This window comes from Pocillopora verrucosa, chromosome 5 (assembly GCF_036669915.1).
Source record: "Pocillopora verrucosa isolate sample1 chromosome 5, ASM3666991v2, whole genome shotgun sequence".
Taxonomy (NCBI): Eukaryota; Metazoa; Cnidaria; class Anthozoa; order Scleractinia; family Pocilloporidae; genus Pocillopora; species Pocillopora verrucosa.
The window spans coordinates 13,221,599-13,242,375 of NC_089316.1; the positions used below are offsets into that span (position 1 = coordinate 13,221,599).

Here is a 20,777-nt window from a genome sequence, read left to right on the forward strand (position 1 = left end):
TCAACTTAGTTGATAAAACCAAAATCATTTTGTTAAACTCCCTTCCGACGCGGCATCACAATTTCTTTAGAGACTTACCCCCTTTAATCAAACTTTGGTTTAAGCTGCCTCTATGAAGAAAACAAATTTAAACCTTGGCTGTTAAGATATGAAAATCATATGTGTGCACTGCGATTGAAGAAACGAATATAGAATCGATCCTCGCAGTTATGAACACTACTGAACTAGTAGTTGAATTAAGGCCTTATAAAGATTCAGCCGGTACGGAATTTGAACCCATGACCTCTGCGATACCAGTGCAGCGCTCAACCAACTGAGCTAACAAGCCAACTGGGAGCTGGTCATTATGTTGGATTCAAATAAACCTTCCAAACTGTGAATACGGTGTACGACGTTCAGATGAGAACAAAAAGTGAACTTTATTTTTGTGCGTGCGCGGATTTACATTAGGTGAATATCGGTGAATGGAATAGGGAGTTTATCATAGAGCACTCACGGTGACCGCGTTTGGGAAATATGATTTTAAAAACAAGACATGGTGTTCTGCAACTGCGTATTGTGCAGATATACCAATGTAAACATGGGCCTAACAAGATAAACTATAAGTTTATTACTCAGTCTCTACAAGAGCAACGAGTGCTTAAGATTCTCACAAGTAATTTTAAACCCATGGTCTGTCCCAAATGCACCCCCCCGGAATTTGTGCACCAGTTAAAAAGGTCCGCTCCATCGCCTACATACACTTACAATGATTAAATAACTATCGGTCGGTTGATCCCTTTAACTTCTCTTTTCCTCGCTTATCTTCACGAACATTGGTCTTCCTACCAAAATCTTATTTTGTTTACCCTGGTTTGAATATAAATATTACGCGACGATCTATCTTATTTACACGTCGATAGGTGTTCAGTAAACATACATTTTCAAGAACTTCATTTGGTCAGTAGTGTCATTGGGTTAGGGAGAATCCCAGAACAAAAAGCAGCAAGGGGGCATAAAAAGCCTCATTACGTTTCTTCAATAAAAACAGTACTGCATTTTTCGGGTTCTAAAAAAGATTTCGACGTTTATGTTCCAGATTTAACTGTAACTTGCACACTTTGTGGTGTGATTAAACAATACTAATTACCTAAAATATGTACAGAAAAATATCAAATTGCAAATTAAATCGTAGAGTAAAATCCCTGACGCAGCTACGATTACTTCTGCTCGGTCGAAATTTACGCTTACAAGTACAATGTACATGTACTACATTGCCAAAAAATTACGTCTGGTATAATTACTTTAATTTAATTACTTAATTGCGTGTTTTCAGCGATATATGCCCTTCATGTGTTATCTTCCATTGTTCTAAGAAAGATTATCTTAACACCACGCCATAACAAGGTACGTACGGTGACCACATGTCAGCTCCTGCTTCCGTTCAGACATCTTATATTGTCTTATATGAAAGACTAATGTTCCTGTAGCTGTTGTGGATTATAGGATGAATGATGTAATGGCGGAAGTGGATTCTGGTGATGCATATGCATAGATGGTATAGATGGGTCCACAGCAGGGGGGAAGGGTGGGTTGGGTTGTGGTGGTAGTTGTCTTGGGGGTGGTTGGGTAACTTGCTGTAGTCTTTTTGTTAAGTCGTCTATTCTCAAATCTTTTAAGTGTAGTAGGTGCTCGAGTCGTCGAATTTTGACATTCAAAATCTGGAATAAAGCGAAAATATTCAGACCTGCGTCATGCAATGGTGGAAATCAACTGTCTAAACCTCACCTCACTCGAGTGTAGATACTAGAGTTTCTAAACTACTATTTACGGTAAATACTCTAATGAGCCTAGTTCGAGGCCTTGCGCAACGCTGGCCGATAATCAGTGCCAGACCCCTTTCAGACCTCCCGCCTGCTCGCTTTGCTCCAGGCGAAGAAACGTTCGCGCCGCAACGCTGTTAACGAGGGCCTGCTCGCACGCTAGCCTGATTGTGTGACTAACATGTAACTTCTCCCTATCATGCCCATACTTTACCCAGCAAACAGGTAATGAGAGTACCCAAGCTTATCAGGTAATGAAGTTGTTATCTTGATCTAACACCAAATTCTTGCAACTACATTTACAAGGAAATGGAGAGCAGTTAGAGAGGAGATTAACAATAACATCAAGGAACCTTCGCTCTTCCCATTTCTCGCTGGCCGGTCCTAACAAACTTGCCTTTAAACACCCTTTCTCTGTAGATAAAATATATGATACACTCACCTGTATGGTTTCTTGAGAGGCAAGTAAAGCTTGTTCTTTTTCCTCTAATAGCAATCGAGGGTTCTGAGGATCCATAGTTCCATTTATATCTTGATATGATTGAGACCGAGGAACCTTTCTACAAAACCAAAGAGAAACACTGGTATAATCACAAGCCCAAGATATCCCTTGGTGAGCAACAAAGTTTTCAGTTAATTATTTTTCATAGAGGTAATTGAATCGTTTTCTGATCAGAAAATGATTAAACTTCTGGCGTTTCGGTCGCATGTTTTAAACGATAAACACCACTATCCCAAAAACGACGAAACCCATCGCGATTTTCCTGCCCAAATCACGTTCGCTCCGCTCCCCCAGTCCACTACGGAAAATCCTGAACTAGCAGTCTAAGTGGCCAATTACGCTGCCAAAACGTAACAACTGCTCCGTTCCCTGCCTTGCTCCCGTCGCTGTCTCTTTTGCGTAGACGGAGACAATGAAATCATGAGCAAAAGCCCATTTCCCTTGCGTCGTACCAGGTTCGCCACACATTCTCACACTCACACACTTTCTTTGGGTTGCGCGTGGAAACCCGCCCTTGGGTGTATTAAAAACACTCGTTTAAAATAAAAATCGTAGTTACAAATTTCCACCGTTTTCGTGAAGCTCAGATACTAAAAAAAAAATGTTTGGAGTTAAAATTCTCAAGCAATAGGTAAGCCTAAGCCTACACGACACCAGCGAAGATATGTTTTAAAGAAACAAAAACCTGCAAACGTCCTTTAAGTTCACCATCGGTTAAAATCTAGAAACAAAACTTACCCTTTTCCTTGATGAGCAGGTGCAAACTTTGGTTTCTCACCAAGAGGTCCTCCTTTACCGTCTTTACTCTTCTGCCGGGCATTACCACCCCTGGGACTACCATTGAGTCCAGGTTGGTATGACTGTGCTCCATAAGAACCACCAGCCTAATAAAAAAAACGTCACAATAAATGATAAATAATATTGATAAATAAATATCAGAATATGCATGCCACCACAAAAACAAAGGTTAAGGTTTTCTACTTTTTCATTTTTTTTTCTTTTGTTTGACTTTAGTTTGTTTGTTTGTTCTTAAGTTGACAGTGGGTTTCAAGGCCATAAAATCTTGTATGCGTTGGTTTCAATCTGCTCACGAAGTGAATGTAAATAAAGTTGATCGGCAATCGTCATGACAATCGTCGTACCAATGATATGTTCTCCTTCTCCAAAATTGTTGTATCAAGAAAATTGGAGGAAAAAACTCAACATCAAGAAGGGAATGTGGTGTTCGATTTAAACTAAAAAAAAAGTGGAAGACGAACATGACTCACATCATTAACTGGGTTCCTTTGTGCATAACTAGTATTGAATGCATAACCATAGTTATTCTCTGGACCTGCAGGGTTATCAAAACATTAATACAGAACTCAGAGCCAGCAACAGTATAGTAACCTACAGGAGTTGTTGGAGTCATTGTTAGTAATACTTTCATACACCCTGTATATGACAGACAATTTCAAAGTCCAAGAAAATCTTGGCCATGATCCACAATTGAAAATTGTAAAGCACACCAATTGGTACGATGCCACTCACAGTATAATGATTCAATTTGAAAAATCTTAATAAACTGATGTACTGGTACTCTATTTTGGTATTTCTGGGGCTTTCATCTATTGGCATTTGACTTCCATGCAGTCACTTCCTTTAATGAAAAAAAATTATGCAACTAGATCTTGTTTCCAACTGTATGTTTATAATTATCGTTTCAAAACAGCTCAGACAAGCTTGCAAATACATGTTTGGGTTCATCACAACATCATCTAGGCACAACATCACCCACAAACTTAAAAAAATTTTAAATTCAGCATTGAACATGAGTTTCAGTGTCCCTACCTAAGTATGCCTGACCATCATTATACAGATATGGTTCATGATCTGAGACAGGCCCATTGGGTGAGAACTCATCATACACTTGCTGCTGTTTTCTTAAAGTGTCTGCTTTCTTCTTTGCAATGTACTTCTCAATCTAAAATACACAATTATTTTGTATCAACTTCCAACTGAGTTGCTTTGCTTCAATACTAACAGGACAATTACACCATCAGGCATATCCTTTACTTTTTCCATGTGCAGCCATACTTGGAAAAGGAACCCAAAGGCAACACCCAAGCATCAGAGCCTGCTTGCAGGCTAAACAGGTGCTGGTAGTTGGTCTTTTAGGGAGTGGTAGACAGCTGGTAATCAACCATTACATAAACCCTTGCACCAGTAAATTACTTGTCGTACAAGACACTCCTTGCCTCTGACTACACTACCTAGACTACCTGGGGCTACAGCTTCATGAGCAAAATCATGTCCCATCCTGTTATCATAGATGAAGAAAACTACACATTGTAAGTGGTGCTACTCTTAATAGAGGAGATAAAATTTTTCATGAAAGGTGCACACCTCCTCCCTCAGGCCTATGATGCATCTGTTGATATCCTAATCTCTAGTCTGACTTGCACTAAAATTGTCACAGGGGATAGAGAGGAAGGGGGAATTTAGCCATTGATTACTACTTGGAGAAAAGGGGTGAAGCTACAGGGACATGAAATAATAAAGTTGATGTGCATGTACATTCTTTGAGTTTCTTTGTTTGAGGAAGTATGTCACATCCATTTCTGAGATATTTTCAGCTTGAAAAGGTAAATACAATGTTAAATTACCAAGGTTGTAATTTAGTCAACAAAGACCTTGGTATGACAAAAAGGTGCAATGTTGCACATTTGGTCAATAAACACAACCAATCTCAAAATTCAAGAAACTGCATAATTCATCATATCAAGAGGCCTGGTCAAAAAAATTTATAAATCTGCTCACTTTCATCCTCAGATTTGCTAGTACAACTTCTATCACCCTTGGCTTGCACTCTGCAACCTCCTTAATGGTACTTTTTGGTACAGTGTAGTTAAGTTTTGAAAAAACTTTTCCTGAAAACAAAACACACATCAATGAAATTAAGCATAGTCACCACTTATTTTTTGACACTTGAGCATTAAATATATACAATTCATATCATACTTCCAACTCCCAAAAGTTTAATTGAAAATTATTTCAAAGAGAATTAAGGAATTAAGTATCTAATTAAAGAAACTGAGATGCTACAATAGTAGTACAAGATAATTTGGTTATATCAACTGGGTTGATGAAGTAAATTGGCCACTGTAAAGAGCATCTTTAGCTGAAGTCATTTCAAGCATTTAAGTCCTTTGTCAGAGCAAACATCAAAGGGCTAACAATTGAAACCTCACCTTGATTAGAAAGTCTTAACAGAGGCCAATCTATATTAGCAACTCAGGCGATAAAACCAAATTACATTTTGAAGTGACAATCCTAAGATACATTCTATTTATTTATTTATTAACTTTGCCATATAACAACAATCAAAATAAATAGATTAAAAAAAAAGTAAAGAAAACGACAGAAAATGACAAAAAATAGCAGGGACACCACAACAGCATAGCCAATTACAGCCAATAACATCAGGCTCAGCATTCCGTGTACTTACTATTCAAAGTATCCCAGTTGGTGAGCTTTTGGGCTTGTGAACTTGTGGAGGAATAGTTATGGAGTTCCACCATTTTGGGTAGAAAATGTGCTACAATTTCTGCTACAAGAACTGAAAAATAAAATCAAATATGCTCCCTTAAACTTTCCATCCAAATAATATGTAAAATCAATGGTTTTACACCCTAACATTGGTAGTAATATTCTCCACACTGTTCTCCTTACATTTCCTAAGATACTGATGAAGGAGAATTTGTTTAACAATCAAGAGCTTCTTGGCGACCATTTTCTTTACCCTCATGATCTTGACATTTGATTCAGGGGTGATAATGTGAGAAGAAATTCAAAGCCAGTCTCTTTAAGGGGATGAAGGGTGAAGCAAAATTTACTTAAAATTACAGCTGGAACTTTTTAAACAGTATTATTTGAAATTGCATGCCACTAGGTTTTTACAAACGCAACACTACAGTAACTGACACAGCCTTCCATTCACATGTACATGCATTACTGTTTATAACATGGGTAGATCCCTGTGTGGGCAATTTCTGAAAGGAATCTCACATTTTGAGTGGCTACCCATGCAGAAATGAGATTAAGATAGTCCCCTAAGTAGTACCATAAAAGCAAATTTTTGCTGTAAATCTGAGCTGTACAATAAACAGCTGTTCAGTGACCTTTTTATGATATCTGTTTTTAAACAAGGTGGAGTTCAGTTTTCACAGGCAAGGCTGATACGTTGCTCTGGCCTGAATTATTACAGATTCCACCAAAATGAAAAAAAAGAGTATTGTACTGCTCAGTACAGCCAAGGCAACATTTTTTTTTCAAAAAGGTTAAATATCACATGTAACCTTTCCCACCAAGAGATTAGGTAACACATGGTGATCAATCTCCTTACAATTGACACTTTGTGGTTAACAAATATCTTTCTGTATGTCAGTGCGCCCTGTTGTTGCAAGACTAATTCAGATTCGGGCAAATTTAGTCTAAAAATTTGGTAGAGTAATTACCAGATTTTGTGGGCCCACAGTGAAATCGTCCTAATTAGTACCTGTGTATCTTATTAGACATTTTTGTGTGTAGTATCACCAAATATTTTTACAAGTTGTGCTGTATTTCAAAGAGCCCATGGGGCGAGTCAATATGCAACAGGTGAAAATAGCCAACTGTACAATAACGCAGGATATTTGTACTCTATTCGTGCGTTACTTGTGCTCTACTTTCTGCAGTAGGATAATAAGACTATTTATCGATCATTGATTGATCTGTACGTACCAATCGATGCCAATTGACTGATTTTATAGATCAAAGCTTTTTTATTCGATATTCCGCTTCCATTAACTATATAGGCCGGGGTTAAATCGCTGGCAATCATCTCTTCAAACTAATTGATCATCATGCACCAACGTGGCCAATCATGTGAATTCAAATCATCTAATAATTAGCTAATATGATTCGTTCGAGAACGTAAAGTGTTGACAAGTAAACATGTCCCAAAATTTTTTAAAAAAGTTAACCTAGAGGCGATGAGAAAGAAAACTATTATAAATCCACAGCAGTGACATGGTACGTAATGTCAACAAACAAAGTCCTTAATGGATACGTAATGATCTTTTGATTTAATGTTTATTATAGAAACGAAAAGACGGTGATTTTTGTCGCCATATTTAGATATTATTAAGTAAAACTACCTCTTTACAGTAAATCAGCGATGTCTGTACGATTTACAGGCGTAAGAAATTATTACATTTACCTCCATCACTGAAATCTCTCCAAATGTTACGCTTTGGGCGAGATAAATTAATTTCATCGATCCAAGTGTACAATTCCTGAAGTCCGTCTTCATCTAAGGTGGTTATCACTTGATTTGGCGAGCCTAATGGACCAGACATCGCTTAAATATGACCTAAGTGTTTAATACGACCTCTTAACCATGCTTCGTAAAACACTCAGCTTACTATCTCACCCCGCCATATTGTTTTACAATCACACTGTTGTCATGACGTCAAAATACTACAGCGTTGCACTATGGGAATGCTACGCTAAATATTCAATATGGCGCCCTGAATGTTGTAATTGGAAAGAAGGTAGCTGTGTCGGAGAAGGTCGTTGTTTTATGGCTTTAAACTCTACGCAGTCAGTAGAAAGGTTTCCGTCTGATTCTTCAATAAAAGATGACAGAGACTGGCCTGATTTTGTTTGCGGAGCAGGAGCAGCTGCTGTTAACATTCTCTCGACGTTCCCCGCCTACAAAGTCATGTTTCGGCAGCAAGTTGAGGGGTTAAGGATTCGCTATGCAGTGCGCCAGGTGCTAAGAGAAGGGGTGTGGAACCTTTATCGTGGAGCTGTTCCACCATTGATGCAAAAAGGAACTTCAATGGCGATTATGTTTGGTTCATACTACAAGTTCCAAAGAATGCTTTCTCGTAATTTAACAAGCACTTCTTCAGTGGCCACTAGTGCAATAGCAGCAATGCTAGCGGGAACGATAGAAGCACTTTTTACACCATTTGAACGAATACAAACTTTAATGTCTCATCGTGGGCACAACGAAAGGTTTTCCAACACATTTCAAGCTTTCAAAGTCGTGGGAGTGCAATATGGATTGCGAGAATATTATCGAGGGCTTACTCCGATACTGTTGAGGAATGGACCCTCTAATGTGTTATTCTTTGGCTTGAGAGGCCCATTAAAGTCCATTCTACCGGAGGCAAAAACTAGTATTGGAAATGCAGCCAATGATTTTGTTAGTGGAGCTGTTTTGGGGGCGTGTTTGAGCACATTGTTCTTTCCAGTTAATGTTGTGAAAAGCCACATGCAAAAACAGTTGGGTGGAGAATTTGTGAACTGTTTCAAAGCTTTTACTGTAGTTTTTAATGAAAGAGGAAGGAGAACACGACGGCTCTTCTATGGAGTCTCACTGAACTACACTCGTGCTCTTGTGTCTTGGGGAATAATTAACTCCACTTACGAGCTTTTGAAGAATTGTTTAGGAAACAGCAATGTTCTGAGGACAAAGATGCATACAAAAACTTAATGTATTATCTTTCTCTGTAAGAGATTGTGTAGTTGGAAAAAGGTTACAGCTGTGTGTGTTGAAATCCGTGAATTATGTCTCTACATCAGTCCTTGTATTGTTAATTCCAATGTTCATCATGACAGTGTACTGCTATAATAATGGTAATCAGAGGGTTTGTTGGCTTTGTGTCACTATACAAAGCACCAAACTGTGCTATGATTGGTTGTTTCAATTTGTCACCTTGATTTGTGTTGCTAAAAACCAACTAATCAAACCAGAACACAATTCAATCCCTCCAATCTTCAAAGACCAATCAAGGACCCACTGTTTTGACTTTGTGCATCAGACTTAGTGTACCTGAGTAACCAAAAGGGTCTTCACTTGATTCATATTTCTCAACATCCTTATACAATGGTGTGTGGACCATACACACTGCTAACCATAGAAACTTCTACCAATTGGAGAGATTGTGTACCAGATGGATCCTTTCCAGTCTCTAGGAATATTGCTGATGTTTGAGTATTGAAGTCGCAAGTTTTCTTTTCAAGAGTCATCCCTGCTTTGCAGCTGAAGGAGTTTAAACCAGGACACAATTCAATCCCTCTTTCCTTGGAAGACTATTCAAGGGCCCATTATGGTGACTCTGTCTATGACTTTGTGCACCTGACTAACAAAAAGGGTCTTCATTTGACTCTTGTTCCTCAACTTCCTAGCAAGACAGTGAGTTGAGCGCAATAACTCTGACCGATTGGAAGGACTTCCCATCAGATGGATCCAATTCAGCTAACTCATAACCTGTTGACCTCATCATGTAATATAATCTACATGTTGCAATATTAAACCAAATGGTACAGTCAAAATCAGATGTAACCATAACTACAAATGGTAAGAATTTATTGGTAATAGTCATTTTGTTGAGGAATATTTAATTATTTATTCAACAAATACACCAAATTATTCCTTATGGATACCGTGATGTTAAGAACATAAGTGTAAACCTGCTTGAAGCAATATATAAATTTTCATAAATAAAACAAGACCATTCTGGACTTACTCTCCATTCAATGAATAGTTACCATGTTGCTGTGTTTCCGCTCAGTAAGAGATCACAGATGACATCAAGATTTGATAGGAACAAGAAAGTGGTGCATGAGGGGCAGCAGTGTGTGTCACAGATGTTCTTAACACATTTTGATGTCTTCCATGATATATTACTGAACAGACCCCTGGCAGCAAAGACTCTGCTTTTTTATATGATAAAAAAAGACAAAACAAAAAAAATGAGAAAAAATTGTTAATGGTTCAGTCATCTAATGGATGCATCAATCCAATCAATCAAAGTGCATGTATAATTTTTTTTCATAAATGTTTGTAAATAATACCAAACTGTATTGGACTATCTCCATAAGATGACTGACAGCATTACAGGTATTCAAGGTGATGAACACTTTGCAGAATTTGTAATTATTACATCAGACTCTTTGGTCTGATTGTATAAACAAGGTTTAGCTGCTGTTTATCATTGAAGAAATGTAAAATGGTTTCCATGTTTACATAGTCTGATGTAAACACGCAGGAGGTTGGGAGAACATGAGATAAGCGTAGGAAACCACAACGCAAAGCAGAGTGGTTTCCAGCTTATCAAGTGTCCTCCCAACCTCCCAAGTGTTTACATCAGGCTATGTAAGCACGGAAACCATTTTACATTTCTTTTATGAAATAACTAATGAAAGGGCCTCTTCTTGCAACGAAGGAAACCGACGTGCTTGTTGTTGTTGTTCATTTGGCTTTTTGGCCATTTCTTGAATACTGGGAAAATTAAACTCCAAAGAAAAATTAGGAAAATCTTCTTCTTCCATTACTGTACTCAAACAAACTTAAAGAAACTGAGTTACTGCTAAATAAATAGCAGGGAGAACTCCACGAGAAGATTCAGTAGGAAAACTGTGTTTACATACGCTCATGTAAAATGGTTTTGTGGCCAATCATAGCGCACTTACTATTTGAATTATTTTATAAAACTGTGTCCTAAACAATCCTCAATTTAGCTGAACCTTTTATCTGAATATTTGCTTTTGAGAACATCATAAAGAGGGTCAAAAGCTTACAGTGTAAGGACGATTATTTTATTAAATCAATCCTCCAACAGGTTAGCTTAAGCAAAAAATTTTTCCTCCACAAAGGAGGTTTACCCTTCTAACTCCTAAGATATGTTTGTTGTCTTCCCTTTAGCTGCTACACATTACCTTGTAAATTAGTAACAAGAATTTGGTGTTAGATCAAGGTAACAACTACCTGATAAGTTTGGGTATTCTCATTACCTGTTTGGTGGACAATGTATGTATATAAATGGGAGAAGTTACATGTTAATCACTTCAAGGAGTTAGAGGGTTGACCAATGTCCAAAATACATGTTTCATGCATTTCACCAAGCAGAGACAGCCTCCAAAACTGCTAACAAAATTATTTCCATTACTTTGGCTGTATAAGAGTTTGTTTGAAATGCTTAAAAATATGTAATGCAATAATTATTATTTAAAGATGATAAGAAAGTTTAATTATCTCTTCTGTAAACTTAGTAATTTTTTAATAAAGGGGAGAGTCTCTAAAGAAACTGGTGCTGTGTCAGGGGGGAGGGGTGGTATTACAAGATAGTCTGGTTTCATCAACTGAGTTGATAAGTGAATTGGCCACAATAAAAAGTTTCTAAAGGTGATGTTTTGAGGGTTAGCTTCTCATGGAATTAATCTCAGGTTCTCATGAAAGGCTAACCACTTTTTAGAATCTCTTCACAATGGCCAATTCACTTAATCACCTCGATTGTTAAAACCAAATTATTTTATGATTTATGACTCATTCTCCTTCATCAGTTTCACTACTCTTGGTTATCCAAGACACTCTCCTCCTGTGTAGATATCAAGGGTAGGAGATATGGATCTTTAGGTAAAACATTGACTGGGAAGTGCTGATGAGGCAAAGTAATACCCGAAAAATATTCTGGAGCAACAAAACTTAACAGAAAAACTTCACATAATTTCCCTTGAAAGTAGATAGTGCAAACACTGCTCCCCCTCTCCCAGAGAGACCCCCTCCTCCTCCCCCAAAAAAAAGAAGAAGGAAAAACAAGAAAAAATGGATTACAAATTTTGAGAGGGAAGGATCCGATACAAGACCAGAAGAGAATATAGGACGAGAGAATAAATACCGGGAAAGATATTGGAAAAGAACCAAATTCCCCTGCCTTTCTTTCCCCCGTCCCCCCCCCCCCCCCCGTTCCCCCCGTTCTCCCAATCTCCCAACTTCCTTCGAAAATAACAATAATTGAATATTCAACAATTAAAGCTTTTATTCCATCCTGCTTTGCGCGTATGTCTTGTTAGACAATATTCTCCAAGTTTAAGATCTTCAACACAGTGCTTCTTTAGAAGCGGTTCTTGAAATAAGCCGCACAATCCGGCGGCCAGCTTGCCGCAAGCGTTACCAACTGTAAGCAAACTCAACGCAAACTCTTTTTTCTGCTGATCTGCTATCAATTCAGAAACAGTGTGAGCGGAATTAAGATACATGGATCCTGCTGTAAATCCCTCAGTAAAACACAAAGCAATAATAATCTCTACTCGTGGAACAAACCTATACCAAGAGGCCAAGAAAAAAAACAACCCGTGCAGAGATGCTATCAAGGCTAAGATCCATGTTCGTCTAACCCTGACGTAATGAACTAGTTTAGGATTGATCGCGGAAACTAAAAAAAAATGGGACCTGCCCATGAACTTGCCAACGTGATATGAAAGTATATAATATGGATAATGGTCTCTCGGCTTGAAAGGCGCATTTGGAAACGCCAAAGTTGTTATAACAGCATGATTCGAAAGATACTCTGAAAAGTATGTTATAAAAAGGAATGTTATATATGGGAAAATATCCTTGGCTACGTTTAATCTGTCACGAAATGAGAAAGTTGTTGAGTCATCTTCCACGGGTGGATGGTCCTCGCTGAATGGTATGATCTCTTTCTTGCCGATAGGCTCCTTATCCAGGAGGGCGTAGAAAAGTAACAGCAGGAAGGGCCAAGGGATGGTTGTCATAATAGTACTGCGGGGTGGCAGACAAGACCACGTGGTAAGACCTGACAATGAAATGAAATAACATAAATAGCGTTTGCCAATAATGGTTAACCATTTGTTGAACGAGCACTTTCACATGAAGCATGAAGCTAAACGTATATTTATGAGTCGATGTTCTCCTCTGCAAGTAACAACTGACTCAACTTTCTTGAACTAAAGAGATAGGCAATTTTTACTCATACCCCAAAGGCGCTTTCCTCTAAAGGCGAAACTCGAGACAAACGTCACGACGAGAAATCTCTTCCGTGACTTCAATTAAGGTGGGAAAAGTAAACAAAAATTAAAAAATAAAAAAACAGATGAGACTAACAAAGACGAGGACAATACTAAAAGAGATGAAACAAAATTTATAAAGAAAATAGGTTTCTAAAGAAACTGTGATGTTGCGTAGGAGAATGGAGAAGGAGGTATTACAATATCATTTGGTTTTATCAACTAAGTTTATGATTAAAGTGGTCACCGTAAAGAGTTCATTATTTAAATCTGACGTTTCGAGTGCTACTGAGTCCTTTCGAACGTCAGCTCTTTGCTCTGATGAAGGGCTAACGTTCTAAACGTCAGCCCTACCGAAACTCTTTACTGCAGCCAATTAACACTATCAAGTCAGATCATGGAAACAAATTTAGATAAGAGAAAAAAAACAAAACAAAATAAATTTTTGTGCTACATACTTGTGTAGTAGAGGGGTCCTATGAAAGATGACAACCCTACACCAGCCACAAAGGAGCTTACTGTAATATGTTCGTAGAACGCCGTGAGAGACAGAAACGTTATTTCACTGGTAGCCACGCCAGACTCTATAACGCTGACTCCAGCGAGTCTTCCCAAGATGCGCTGCGAGCTGACGAGCGTCGTCAATCCTCCGAGAAGAAATACGACGACGAACATGATTTTCTTCCAATAAGAGATGCGCTGAAGAAACCAGGGAGCTGCCAGCTTAATACAGAGCACGGGAGTAGCAATGGATAAAATCACTGTTGTTGTGGCAACGGTTGATCCTGCGAGAATGTCCTCGGCTGAAATCAGACATATTTCATCGTACACGAACGACAAAATGCCGAAAAAGAAAAAACATACAATGTTCCTTCCCTTTTCTGTAGTTTCGGGTTCAGCCATAGTCTTGATTAATGGCGATTCCGATGTTTTTTCGCGAGACTTTTATGGTTGTCGTTATCAGTTATCTTGGTTTGCCAGTGAAGCCAAGATTGTTGACATCTCAACTATGCACGTTTGATAACATTATCGAGCTTATTTTCACAGTGAACTAAAAAGAAATACAGAGGGCACTTATTAGTTAAAAAACAATCCAAAAACAATGCTACAGATATCTCATTTTATAAAATGTTCAGAGAAATGCGCGCGCCGTGATTGGTCAGCATGAGTTCCTTATGTTTCCATAAAGCACGTGCCTTACGTCACACGAGTGCACTGTTGAGATATATATAATGCAAGCAGCCTACGTCATCGGTACGAGCGCGCGCAATTCACGATACATTTTATAAAAGAAATAAAAAGCCTTGTTCCTCGAGCATTGTTGAGATATATAAGCACTTGTGAATTTTTAAGAACACGACGGCTCGTGCTTCTCCGCACTTCTCTCGTGTTCTTAAAAATTCACAAGTGCTTATATGTCTCAACAATGCACTCGGTGCGTTTTTTATTTCTCATTAGCCATCACCCTGTTGAGACCTTTTACCAAATATGCCACAAATTAAACCAAGTGTTTGAGACGAGCGGAAGATTAGGCCATGCATAACGGACCAGTCACTAGCTACCATCTAGGAGGTGGAGGGCGGGGGGAGGGGGATTTGTGGGCATCACATGATTTTCAAGGGGAACGGAGAGGTGATCAGTCGTTGTTAACTGAAATTAAAGGAGGAACTATAAATAAAAAAAAAAATGACTGCCAATGAGGGGGATTCTTAAAATACTACAGAACTTTGGCGGAGGGGGGGGGGGTGGGGAAATCAGGTTGTTATATTGCGTCACAACCAAAATCAAACGATCACTCCTCTAGGGGATAGATAATGACCGGTTCCCAACAAGTACGTGTCATACTAGTCTCCAGGGCCACATGCTTTTACTCATCACTTTTCTCCTGCCACGTGACTAAAAGAGACTTTTGCCCCGAGAACGATAACGTATGAGTTTAATCTACCTAAGGCACCAACCAGATGATTTATTCTTATTGTTCAGCGAGTAATTTGCCACCAGTACATGTCAAATAAATAGTTCATAATCAGGTAAATAATATAACCCAATTCCTTGCCAAGATATAGTGAGCTTCTGTTCATCTGTTCCCCTTTCGCATTATATTTGATATGTTTCAGATTCGATTTCATTAATTCCCATCCGCCATGCTCTGATCGCTCACAAAGAATGTTCTCATTATCATAAACTGTAAGCATGTGTGGTCCCATCCACCAGTGATGGACGGAATCGTAATACGCAAAGATATCTATCCATCAGTCGTAAGAAGAGACAACTGAACTCAAAAATTTCCCGAAATTTTTTTCGCGTTGTTTTTACGGATTTTTCTCTTTCCAAATAGTGGACTTATTAAATCACTACCGGGGCGACAGGCCAGAAAATCAATTTATTCACTCGAGTTCGTCCGTTAAATCACCCATGCCTGGAAACTCAGTCATTAAGCACCAGTTAGATATAAACAAGATTTGCAAATGCCGTACCTTTGTATTCAGTCTAGCCAGGAATGATGATTTTCTTCACTGGTCATATCGTTTCCTTAATCTTGAACACAACCTGTGGGTTTGGCGCGTGGTTATAGCTGGTTAGAGCCCCACCCCTCCCCGCTAAGAACATAAAACTACCTGTCCTATGACCTGCAAATAGATTTACCTGACTGAATTTACGATTGGCTTCTTCGCGTTTGGTTCAAACAGTGTGCTTTAGGATTATTTACTAAATCATGGATATATGATATATCCTGATGAAGACTAGAAGTATTGCAGTCGAAACGTCGCGATCAACATCAAAAGTGACTCTATCGTGAGACAAACGAACAAAGTTCATCTCCTATTACATAGACATATGTTCTATAGTTAACATGCTGATGTTTAACCAAAAAAAAAATGACCAGCTCCCAGTTAGCTTACCCCGGTATTGCAGAGGTCATGAGTTCAACTCCCGTTCAAGCCTGAATTTTTTTCAGGCTTTGTTTTTACTGCTCAAGTAGTGTTCATAGCTGCGATGATCACTCTCATATTTTCAAAGTAGTTTAAATATACCATAAAACGAAAAAAATGTACCAACACGCTTGCTAGCGTACCGGTCAACCGCAAAATCAAATGACACTCTCTTGTCAGCCAGAGGGCTATATGTCTGTTTCCTTTTTGGGCAAAATTTAACAACATCTGCTTCCTTGTAGTCTCAGAGCTCACGCAAGTCAAACTTTCGTGGCGATTTTCAATCATTTCGAGAAATGGATATCGTGAAACAGAAATCAGATGACTCTTTAAAATACACATGTAGATGAAAATTGATTTAATTCGGAGCATTTGATTGTCCTGGAAAATGTTCTTATTTGTTTACAATTAAAAGGCAGGTTCGTTCAGTTAAAGTTAGTTTTGCTCGTAAAAGACTGGGAAGAGAATTAGTTTAACTCGAACCAGTCTCCACGCAAACGAAATTACTTTACATTTTGACGCCTGGACGCTATTGCTTTAGAGTCAACTCAAATATGAGAGTTATATCGGCTTTATGGTTAACGTATCAGAGATATCTCACCACACATCCATGGAAAACTCAAACTCTGACTACTGGTGAGGTTAACCAAATTTATGTTTACACCCTTTTTACAACGACAGAATGTCTGCTTGGTCTAACTGAAGGGTCAAACCTTCGTCCGGTATTCGACTGTTTGACTGTTCGATATATCATTTAGAAATTTTTAAGCGTTTCTCGGTATACCCTTTAGAAATTGTTGGTGCTTTAGACTTCGAGTTGAGAGGTTCGGGTTCGGGACTTGGCCCGGGTCATTGCGCCTTGTTCGTTAGTTTCACAGTGCCTAGAGTCTCCACTCAGGAGTATAAATGAGTCCACCGGTGAATTGTCAGGGAATTGTAACTTTCGAAGATTTCATCGTTCAAATTCCTGTCCAACGGGGCCAAAATTGTGTTCAACTGCTCCAGCCAAGCGCCAGATTTTATCGTCATTTTTTATGTCTAAGGCAAGATTATAGCCACCATGATTTTCTTGGAGACCTTTCTCTCTCTGAGCCATTTGTTAGTGAGAGTGAACTTTTTATCTTTAATATGAAAAGATATATCACGTTTATTCTGCTGGAAAGACTTGAGTTCCAGTTCAAATTCCCCACCCCCCAAGTGGGGAAGTAATATTGAGGCCTTGAATTGTTTGATGCATAACCCCCAAATCTGTGTGGAGATTATACAGTGAGTTTATATTTGACATGTTTTGTGCACTTTGAGGATCAGCAATTTTGATGAACCCCCTGAATAAGTGAAACATGCAAATATTGTAAATTTGATTTTATTTTATGTTTTCACCCTGAGCTGGTGGAAAACCTCACAGAATCTTTAAAGATCTTTAAGGATTGTCAAAGACCTGTCAAAGATCTTTAAAAGCAAGGCTCTTTAAGAAACAAAAGATTTTTTTTCTTGCATTGAACTCAGGCTATTAATTAATGCAAGGTATACAGATCTATATCTAACCAATCTCACCTCTTCTTGATAAATCATTCAGTTTTTTTGCTTTTGCAATGTTCTCATTTCAGCTGTGATGTTTAGTACAAGTGACATCTTGACTCAACAAATTATCGAAAAAAAGGGATTGCATCACGATTTTAGAAGAACACTTCGGATGTACATAATGGGAGTCATTATTGGGCCTATTCAAAGGACATGGTTTTTAACACTTGAGCGCCTTCTACCACCTACATCCAAGATGCAAATTCTCAAGAAACTTATAGTAGACCAAACAATTTATGGTCCTTTTATAATATTTTTCTTCTACAGCTTATCAGGGACACTGTCTGGGAAAGATATTAGTGAGATCAAGGAAGTTATTGAAGAGAAGTACCTTAGAACTTTGATCACAGGTTACAAAGTGTGGCCATTTGTACAAGCAATTAATTTTACTCTTGTCCCTGTTCAATTGCGAGCTAATTTTGTTCAAGGGGTGTCTCTTGGTTGGAATATGTACTTATCCTGGATGGTAAACAAACCTGTGAACAGCTTAACCCTCACTCATGACAGTCTAGGGGAAAAGAACCCAGACTTTTCTGTGGACTCTGATATATGAAAAGCTGTGTAGATTACAAACTTATTGCATCGTTGCATTTTAAATACTTTAAATATTACATATATTTATTTAGTTTTCTAATAGATTTGTGTAGCAATGGTATCATCAATGCCTTAATCCTCGGTGCTGAGGTGTAGGTTTAAAATTTTGGTAAATCTAACTGGAAAATATGCAGACTTCATGTAAAATTAAATTAAATGCAACCGTAACCCTAACTCATGACAGCCATGGGGAAATGAACCTAGACTTTTCTGTGGAATCTGATATTAGAAAAGCTGTGTAGAGTACAAACTTATTGTATCATTGTATTTTAAATACTTTACTAAAAACTTGTATAAGTTTCTTATAGATTGGTGTAGCAGTAGCATCATCAATGTCTTAATCCTCAGGGTGGAGGTGTAGGTGTAGGTGTAGGTTCAAAATTGATATTTATCTAAATGAAAAATATGCAGACTGCATGTAAAATGAATGTAATTTGCAATAATATTTCAAGGCTGACATGCCTGTTGTATGTTTAATTTGACGATCAACTTCAATAACATATTTTTCTTAGTCACTCCACAGTATAGCAACAATGCTTGGTATTTCTATCATCAGTAGTTTGAACAACCCAATATTCCTTTACTTCTGTATTTAGGATATAAGTTACATAAGTTGTGTGATGATGATGATGAGTGATGAGATAAGAAAAGAAACATCAAATACTTAACCCATAATAACTTACCAGTACAGCTGGTTGGGGTGTGAATGCATTTAATTTTTTTTCCATTTATTGTAAGTTGTAGTGACATTGTTACTTTTTTTGGCTTTTGGGGGCCAATTTTTTTGACAGATTGGTTCCTGAAAATTTCAGTAGCAACCTCAAAATTCCAATTTCAGCCCCCTCATACCCGGTGTTTAAAATGAGTGAAATAAGTGTAGAACAAAAACCCATGGCCTCAAGGGGTATCTGGGTGAACACCAGTTATACAGTCCAGCTAGTATTAAGCAGTCACCTTGTAATAAGTGCTCAATTTTTGAAGTTCCAAATTTGTTTCCTCTTAATCCCTTTACTAAAGAGATAAAAAACATGCCAAGTGCATGTGGCATAAGGCGGGTGCTTTATGGAAATTTAATGAACTCATTCTTACCGATCACAGTGCACGCATTTCTTTGAACATTAATAATAAGTCCCAAAGGCCTATTTTATTGTTTTCACCTGTATTGAACAGTCACTGAAAGCAGAACTACTCAAATAAAACTAAAAATAATCTTTCAAGTAACTTTGAATCCGTGTTTCTCACCCAGAATCCAGGTAGTATTTTTGAGCAAGATTCTGTGCGGGATTAAGTGGTCAATTATGGCATAAAGTGGTATTGTGTATGGTTTTTTTTAATACCACTAATCTGTGGAACCTGTTTTAAGTGGTCACTCTGCCATTTCCTGTGGGTGTCCGCTTAATACAGTGGTATTTGGAATAAGTGCTGGCTCTGGCTAAATAGTACTCACTATTTCCCACCTTGTGATATTGTGGAGAATTCTGAATTATGATTCATTCCAAAAAAACCCTAGAAGCCATGTTTGTTTTTTTTATACTTATTTCAATCCTGCCTCTTTGATTACTGGCTACTTGACTAGGGGACTAAGAGGGGAATTTGGAGGAGGCTACTGGCTCTGAGATTTTCTACACTTTTGGTCTGCAAGTTTTTAATTTTATCAGGGAAATACTTACAACTCTTGCATCTGCTTCTGACAATTTTCCAAGATAAATCATTTGGTTACCCAGTAGTCTGTAGGAGTCCTTAGCCAACAATTCAGGGCTAGTTCAGTTACAAATTACCCTTTATGCTTAAAAACACATCCATGAGTGTGTTTTTTTTGGCAGGTGGGCATCAATAAACCATTAGAGAGTAAGTAAAAACATGGTTTAGGGATAACGTTTTGTATGCTCGAATACATTTTCTTCTGCCATTCACTTGCATGAGGAATTTACTAAAATTTGAACTTAGGGTCAATCTTGCAGCTGAGCTCGAATCCTCATACTTATGAAATTTAGTTACCCATGGAGACAAGAAAATTTGGTTTTCCCATGACCGTGTGACCGATTGTCTGGTTTACAGTTACTGTAGTACCTAAAAGGACTGTTATGGATAGCAGTGACTGATGTTTTGACAACTTAAGTGAAAGTCATCATCAGAATCAAGTAGGAGTTATCTTTCAGTCAAAATCTGGTTTGTTTGAACTGATTGGTCAGTTTCTCCGTGATTTTACTACACATATTGACTGTAAGAGTAAAGAAGCATAGGTCAGTAGCAATCAGTCAGATTCGTTACGTTAGTTGAGATAGGTCTGTTTGGCTCGCTAACTGATAATAATCTCTCCAGGTAATTGGTTTTTCTTTGAGGCACACCTTCCCCTTGCTTTGTACTTTTCTGTTTCAAATTAGTAACTTTGAATGTTCTCAGCGAATTAAATAAATTATTACAAATTTCAACCTTTAATTAGTTGCTGTTTATTCATGTGCAAATTTAGTTTCAAGATAGATCATCCAAATCCAAGGAAATACTGTCAAATTTTGTTTAAAA

The 20,777-nt window shown here is 38.0% G+C and overlaps 4 protein-coding genes across 4 annotated transcripts; 2 read left to right on the forward strand and 2 right to left on the reverse strand.

Annotated features, from left to right (window-relative positions):
* Window positions 1–587: 587 nt before the first annotated feature.
* On the reverse strand, window positions 588–7,769 carry LOC131784479 (sperm flagellar protein 1-like). Its single transcript, XM_059101290.2, has 8 exons — window positions 7,544–7,769; window positions 5,792–5,902; window positions 5,104–5,213; window positions 4,135–4,267; window positions 3,573–3,637; window positions 3,043–3,188; window positions 2,245–2,362; window positions 588–1,700 (listed from the first exon to the last, which is right to left on the reverse strand). The coding sequence occupies exons 1-8, from the start codon at window positions 7,680–7,682 to the stop codon at window positions 1,455–1,457; spliced, it is 1,068 nt and encodes a 355-aa protein (XP_058957273.1). The 5' UTR covers window positions 7,683–7,769; the 3' UTR covers window positions 588–1,454.
* Window positions 7,770–7,853: 84 nt separating this feature from the next.
* Window positions 7,854–11,402, forward strand: LOC131784469 (mitochondrial nicotinamide adenine dinucleotide transporter SLC25A51-like). The gene has a single exon (XM_059101280.2). It carries the CDS (start codon window positions 7,907–7,909, stop codon window positions 8,825–8,827), a length of 921 nt encoding a protein of 306 aa, XP_058957263.2. The 5' UTR covers window positions 7,854–7,906; the 3' UTR covers window positions 8,828–11,402.
* Window positions 11,403–12,138: 736 nt separating this feature from the next.
* Window positions 12,139–14,049, reverse strand: LOC131784519 (uncharacterized). Its single transcript, XM_059101335.1, has 2 exons — window positions 13,605–14,049; window positions 12,139–12,935 (listed from the first exon to the last, which is right to left on the reverse strand). The coding sequence occupies exons 1-2, from the start codon at window positions 14,047–14,049 to the stop codon at window positions 12,139–12,141; spliced, it is 1,242 nt and encodes a 413-aa protein (XP_058957318.1).
* Window positions 14,050–16,613: 2,564 nt separating this feature from the next.
* Window positions 16,614–19,982, forward strand: LOC131784507 (protein Mpv17). Its single transcript, XM_059101316.2, has 2 exons — window positions 16,614–16,715; window positions 17,687–19,982. Exons 1-2 carry the CDS (start codon window positions 16,634–16,636, stop codon window positions 18,211–18,213), a joined length of 609 nt encoding a protein of 202 aa, XP_058957299.2. The 5' UTR covers window positions 16,614–16,633; the 3' UTR covers window positions 18,214–19,982.
* Window positions 19,983–20,777: the final 795 nt, after the last annotated feature.

Bases quoted from the DNA above. Each gene is read 5' to 3' on its own strand.
- LOC131784479 (XM_059101290.2), bottom strand. From the start codon at position 7,682: ATGTCTGGTCCATTAGGCTCGCCAAATCAAGTGATAACCACCTTAGAT. The intron at 5,214-5,791 runs GTAAGTACACGG...TTTTGTTTTCAG, and splicing joins CAACTGGGATACTTTGAATA to GAAAAGTTTTTTCAAAACTT. The intron at 4,268-5,103 runs GTGAGCAGATTT...TGTGTATTTTAG, and splicing joins TAGCAAATCTGAGGATGAAA to ATTGAGAAGTACATTGCAAA.
- LOC131784469 (XM_059101280.2), top strand. From the start codon at position 7,907: ATGGCTTTAAACTCTACGCAGTCAGTAGAAAGGTTTCCGTCTGATTCT.
- LOC131784519 (XM_059101335.1), bottom strand. From the start codon at position 14,049: ATGGCTGAACCCGAAACTACAGAAAAGGGAAGGAACATTGTATGTTTT. The intron at 12,936-13,604 runs GTATGTAGCACA...TTTCATTGTCAG, and splicing joins AGGACCCCTCTACTACACAA to GTCTTACCACGTGGTCTTGT.
- LOC131784507 (XM_059101316.2), top strand. From the start codon at position 16,634: ATGAGAGTTATATCGGCTTTATGGTTAACGTATCAGAGATATCTCACC. The intron at 16,716-17,686 runs GTGAGGTTAACC...TTCTCATTTCAG, and splicing joins AACTCAAACTCTGACTACTG to CTGTGATGTTTAGTACAAGT.